The sequence below is a fragment of the Schistosoma mansoni genome, chromosome 1 (genome assembly GCF_000237925.1).
Source record: "Schistosoma mansoni strain Puerto Rico chromosome 1, complete genome".
Lineage (NCBI taxonomy): Eukaryota > Metazoa > Platyhelminthes > Trematoda > Strigeidida > Schistosomatidae > Schistosoma > Schistosoma mansoni.
The window spans coordinates 38,990,854-38,997,729 of NC_031495.1; the positions used below are offsets into that span (position 1 = coordinate 38,990,854).

Below are 6,876 nucleotides of genomic sequence, written 5' to 3' on the forward strand. Positions count from 1 at the left end.
GGTCCTGGGTTCAATCTCGCTCGCAAGGCGGGATCGTGGATGCGCACTGCTGAGGAGTCCCATAATAGGACGAAACGGCCGTCCAGTGCCTCCAGGTTTTCCCTGGTGGTCTAGCTTCAATTGACTCATGGTTTCAACTATTAAAATACTGAACAAAACGTTGGAATTGTTTAGATTTCAATCGCTGAGATATATGGCACCCAGTTTCTGTCAAAATATTTGTTCAAATATTTACGAATCCGCGTATAAATTTGAGTGGTATTTAAAAAAATGGATTTATCCATAAATAAACAATTTCTTGTTGAATGACTCCTTTAAAACTTACTTTCACTTCAGGAAATTGAGAAGAAAAATAAAAACAATGTGGTGTCATATTTTATGTTACTTCAGCAACTGATTAGAATATCCCTTTTTTAGGTCCTACTACTAATATCAAACAGGTTAGGGTTAGAGACTAAACAAGTGGTAAACTTAGGGTATAAAAGGGAAGTTATTTTGCTAATTGTACTACAGGACGACAGCAGTAGGATATTTCTCAGACTACTATCTGTAGAGACGCTGTCCTCTAGTAACGGACAGTAAGAGTTAGAAAAGGTAGACGCTAAAATTAGCAAACTTCACCTTGAACCTTACGGATCTCCATCGCAATGGCGGCGAGGACTAAAAAGTCAATAAATAGACAAAATATATATCTGCCTATCAGAGGGCGAGCATATTGTACACGAATCCGCTGATATTTCGTACTTATTTCTTGAATTTATCTTCTCGTTTTGAGTCACATTTCTCTAATGCACCTGCGCTATTGTGAACGGTTTTGGGTCGTTTCACCACTTAATATCTCCAACCACTGATCATGGTTAAAAAGCAGACCTCAACCAGGTAGTAGTAATCTACATCTACCAACATGACTAAAACCAGTAGTCGATGAATTTATTGACTAATCCCGTCTCTATGCCTCCTTTCAATCCAATTCATTGTATCGATATATGAGCCATATTTGGAGTCTGAATGTTTAAGCAAATGTACCAACCAGAAGTAGATCAAATAATCAAAGACAGCTGATTTGAACTTTAATGGGTCATTATACGTTCCAACTACCAAAATCATTAGCCTAATATGTAAAAGTGACGAGAATTATTTACCAAATAATTATGGAAAAATATATAAATAAATATACCTGTCGACATCCTGGCGTATACAATGAACAATCCAAGAATTTCGGATATAAATGATTATACTGTTTACTAGTACTGGTATCATCGCCAATATCTTTACCACTACCATTATTACTAATACTGTGACCAGAGCCAGTGTTGTTGCTTTCTGTAAATTTCTTCTTCACATTATTATTATCATTCATTGAGTGAATAATTGAAAAAAGAAGTGGACATGCTTTATGTACGGCTTCACACATTTCAGCTTCTGGTAAAACAATTCGATGAACATTTGTCGATGATGATGGAAAGTTATCAAATGAAATGTTTTTATTGAAGAGTTCCTGATTATTATTTACATTATTTGAATGATTATTTAGATCAGATTGATTATTTCCATAAGTAACAGATGAATACGAACTATCCACATTGACGGATTTTGAAGTTTGAATAACAACACATTCAGGAATATAAACGGAGCATAAAAAGAACTATTTGCCCACAAATGTAAAAGAAGCATGAAGTTGTGGAAAAAAATATGAATAAGATATACTGAATGATAGTAAACTAAACTACTGAGAAAATCACAAGCACATACAGTACACAAAAAAAGCCAAATTAATAGTCGCAAATTAGTCAGGATTCAATATTTCAACTTTATAATTGCATCAACATATTAACTACAATAAATAAACTTCACATTAGTATGAGGAGCGATAACTTAGTGATTAAGGCATTTGACTTTTAGCCACTGACTCCTACGTTAAAATTTAGATCGATCGATGAGAACCTATGGTTGGACATCTCATTACTTACAGATCACAGGGATATATATGTATGTTAGAAATCTACAGGGCAGCATAATATCGATATCTGAGTATCCTTAAAAGTACGCTTCAAATGTATTAATCCCTTGATCTATTCAACTTCGAATACTGTATTACAATGTACCTATTCGGATAATGAAAAGGATTTAATTAGTGACATAAGTAAGATACCTAGCCACCTTTGAAGTAATGAAACAGATATATGGAGTTTCTGGCCACTTATTTTGAAAGTAACTTGCAAAATGACTATAACAAATTACTGATAAGATAATTAGTGAAACATGTAGATTCTTTGAAACCATGTTCTTCATTATTTAACTCTGTATGAAACCACTTCAAACACACAACATTAATTAACGGTTAACAGGACTCAACAACGCAAATCATCTGAATGAAAAGTATTTTGTCATTCCAGATTCGTGTAACTTTGTATCAAGTGTTTAAACATGTGATTACATGTGAATCGCTAAACATAAGAAACTGAATTTATGCATTTCGGTTTACTCCAAGTTAACTATAATTGTAATGGTCTAGGCAATGCAATATCATCAGATATGCTTATGTTGTAAGTGGATATGATCCTGTGATTACTCAAGAAAGTGATATAACAATACACCAGAAGTGAAATGATTTGTTAGGTTTGAAGTTACTCGGTCTTGTAAAACCAACATTAGATAAGAGATCCGATCACTTACTTAAAATGCCTTATTTCAATGTGAACTACCTAGAAAAACACCGCATCTACTTATAAAGTCAGTGGTATCTTTGAATTTGTGAAGGCTACAGGAATAGTTACTGAAAACCGTAACACTGACTGATGGATTAACTAAGTTGAAATTAATGCAGCCAGTTTGCTGAACATAAACTGACTGATTAGACTACAAGTCAAAATTTAAGTGTGACGGTTAATGATACTACATGGCTACTCATACCTACGTAGGCGAACTGTAATTTGAACCCTGTTGGTTGAAAGCTGGATGCTATAATCCAGAAACTACTGCTTAAATGCGTTGAATAGAAAATTGAAAAATTTCGCGGTGAAAATTCCATGCTTCGAACAAACGACTACCAGATTGTTTTTGAATAGTCCTATAACTATTAACTTAAAAATATAAGGCATAACCTTAAGAATTATTTACACAACTATATATCATTAAATCATAGGTTATTTGATAGTATCAATACCCACTATCTCGTTAATGAAATTTTCAGTAATCATACAGAAAGTATTACAAGAAACAATTGCTTTTCATAGCCAACCAAACGATAATACAGAAGTGGATGGCTACAAGGAATAAAGGGATAAGTCAACACAGTGGACTTGATCCTGGGGTCGATGTATATATATATATATATATATATATATATTGCCAAGTATACAACAATACTATTCATGAAATCAGGACACTGAGCTATTCTAATGAGTGCAAAAGTTAGAAAGTACTATTTATAGGCAATTATGAATGTTTGAAATCCTGTTACGTCTAAACAACGAAGACAGATCTATAATAACCTTAAAACTATACAAGAAATAGTTTACATTGAAAAAGGTAGATAAAATATAGTCTCAAGCCACTTATCCCGAGACGTCTTTAGTTAGTGAATGCTGTCGCAATGATAACTATGTTGAAGAAGAGTTAAAGCCCAGTAAGCTATTAATAATACTATTGTAAAATGAAGGAATTCCACTCGAAATAATTTCTGCAAAAAAATAAGGTTTACTTGTAATTTATCCCAACATGTTGGAATAGACTGTAGGGCTGTCCAAAACTCTAGACTGTAAAAAGTCACATCCTCGCCAAGTGGTATTGGGGCTGTCAGCTTGTAAGGCAAATGATTACCTAAGCATGTACGATTGAGATGTAGAGCGATTGGGACACAATGAGAGGTAGCCAATGTACACTTTTCGCTAAAAAGTAAGTAGAAGTGATAAAAATGTAAGTATTTAGTAGATAAAATGTTGTATATCTCTATACCATAAAACTAATGGAGCTGCACAATTGAGCGAACGTTTTGCAAGAAACTCAACTTATCTGTGATGACTGAGGTATTAGAGTTGTATTAAGCACATTAGGTTACTACTCAGTAAGAGTAACCTTTGCCCTGTATTTATTTATTTGAACACGTAAACATTGGTACAATGAGACAAAAAATATATATGGGCCACACATCATTCGATTTGTATGAGGGCTGGAATACTACCTGAGCGCTCAAACCGAAGCAAATTTGACCTGATAGATTTAAATTTGAAGCTAATGACGGTTAGATAAAGACACACCTACTGTCCACAAATTTTCTGATTGCTACTGATCCCTAAGTAAGTGCGAATCTTATATGTGGGATCAACGAAACAACAGATGTCAGTAACAAGGGATCTGATACAAAATTTATTAAAATGATACATTAATTAATATTCTTTCTCCTTTAGGTCGTGAATGTCTTAATAATTTCCATCTACTTTTTACCGCTATTACTTAATTTTTTTATTCATGTTTTTCTTCGATATCCTTCATGTACTCTTACTGGGATTTTGTGGTCTGAAAACTGAAACTAGTCCTCCGATATATAATTTTCCAACTTAATGTTTTAGGTGTTATCTTAGTTCATAAAACGTTTGGACTACCCGACTTAGAAAATGGAAATATAGTTACGAGAGATCAGAGGTTACATAAAGACAGGTTAGCCGAATATGAACTTTTAGTTAGTGGTGGATGACAAAAAGTCTGCTTCCAAAAATACATACCGGAGGTTCAGAAACCCTTGATACTTCAACAAACCAATCTTAATAAATAGGCAATATTCGTATGTATAGAAAATACCTCATAAAGAGAACATAGAAGCTAGATTAATCATTTATGAATTAAGATTGGCAAGTTAAATTAATTTGCGCATGTTATGATGATAAAAAGTACCACTTGGTAAACTGAACAAAGCTGCTGTTCGTTTGGACTTAGCAAAGACAGAGAAAACAACAAAGTGGTCACCTTAAAACTTCAGATAAGATTACAAGAACTTTCCAAAGTTTTGGGTTGAAAGAAAACTTTCTAAGTTCAACCTTTGGTTAAACTTAAAGAAGTAATGACAATCACTGACCTTACAAACCTGATAGTTCTAGATGCCGAATCAGTCGGCACTGTTGTCTTAGTGTAATATATAGACTCCTATTAAACAAAGTATGGATTCCAAGCCTACTGATTTATACTGCCTACCTAAACCCCGGAGAAAAATCACCAGTGTATATACACTGTCGCATAATATATATTATGCGACATGTTACTGAAGTCGACTTAGATGCCATATCAATATAACACTAATACTACAATTTTTCTTTGCATTCAAATAGAAAATCTGCCCGTAGTCATGAAAGACAATTAAATTACTTGTTATCTTTCGATGAACCTGATGATAACAATCCATTTAAAGCCTCGCTAGAGATAACACATGGTAGAATTCCAAAAACCAAGAAAATCTGATAAGATATTGCTGATCCCACTACATATCTCACAAATCCCAACATGCATTGAAGGCCGTAATTGGCCACATACGATAAGGACTAGAGAACTCGAAAGTTGCGCCACCTCAGGTGACCTTAATAATTCATGCGCGCGACTGCACTAGGTATCACTTTGGTCACAAAGTGACGAGTATTCCGACAGTTTCCCAGAGTTGATTCTGACTAGAAATATTATTTTCGAAGATCTAATTTTTTTATGAAGACTTTGGACGGTGAAGCTAAGTGACACCTTTTAATAGAGCCGGTATTAACTACTTCCCAAACACAAAGCAAGTAGTCCTAGCATTTGAGAAGTTTTTAAATTTTATTTTGTTTGAGTAAACTATGACATACTCAGTCGGATTTTGAGGAAAGTCTTTATTGAGTCTAAGAGGGAAGGAGGCGATCTTAATGAGCTTAGAAATAAATACGTTAATGCTTTAGTACACTGGTTTTAAGTAGTGCTTCTTTGTAATGATGATTCCTACATACATAATTCTCAACTGATTCGGATTACAAAGTGTAATACTTTCGTGTGGGTTTAAGGGCTGTAGCGGTAAATAAATCCCCAAAATCAATAGCTCTGCAAATCTTCGACATTGGATGCTGACCACATTAGTTTTAGTGGATTCGCCTAGCTGAATGCGCTAGGTCACGCGTCCGAACCACATCACGAGTGAGAACTCTGTGCTCAACTTCTACAACCTCCAACCAGTTTAAATAGGTCACATCTCGATATATTGATAATCTATCTATTACATCTTCGAACCTCATCGCTTATGTCTTTTAACTTCACTAGGTGTGTAGGATTCATAATAGAGGGTGTTACTTGTGGCGTCTTCATAAGTGAACCTAACGTGATCTGGTACACCATCATACAAACTGTGGGATTTCATAAATCATCACTTTATTTTAATTTTTATATATTGTGACATATTTTGTAGTTTTTGGATTTTTTTTCCTCGTTCATCCTCCTACTTGATATTTCACCATGACGGAACAGACACCCAAGGTACCTAAGTTGAAGACTATGTCTCCATCTTCGTTTCAATCAATGCCCTTTGGCCGGACAACATCGAAGCCTGGTTCTGCTACACAGAAGCCGACCTCTAGGAGCACGGCGTATACGTCACACTTCCACAATTCCTCGCAATAGTCAAGGCACAGGTACGTAAGACCTAGCATGTTTACCACTGATCTTTCAGAACCCTACGAAACAATTAAACGATCTGTCCTTAAACGCGGAGATCTAACCGATCGACAAAGGTTAGATCAACTCCTTAATGATATCGACTTGCAACATAGTTCTGCGAGAGATAGGTGGCTAGAAATGAGAGAGGTTATCGGCCAAAAAACTTTCGGTGATGGCCTAATCAAAAAACGTTTCTTGTCTGAACTTCCT

General features: G+C 34.9%; 1 protein-coding gene across 1 annotated transcript in view; it reads right to left on the bottom strand.

Moving 5' to 3' along the window:
* Window positions 1-5,498, bottom strand: part of Smp_125160 (hypothetical protein) — a gene marked incomplete at both ends in the record, with an annotated part of 45,231 nt that extends 39,733 nt beyond the window's left edge. The window contains 4 exons of the mRNA XM_018794354.1: window positions 326-330; window positions 1,246-1,645; window positions 3,704-3,890; window positions 5,362-5,498. Coding sequence (XP_018648775.1) covers window positions 326-330; window positions 1,246-1,645; window positions 3,704-3,890; window positions 5,362-5,498 — 729 coding nt within the window. The remainder of the gene's footprint in view (window positions 1-325; window positions 331-1,245; window positions 1,646-3,703; window positions 3,891-5,361) is intronic.
* Between the last annotated feature and the right edge of the window lie 1,378 nt (window positions 5,499-6,876).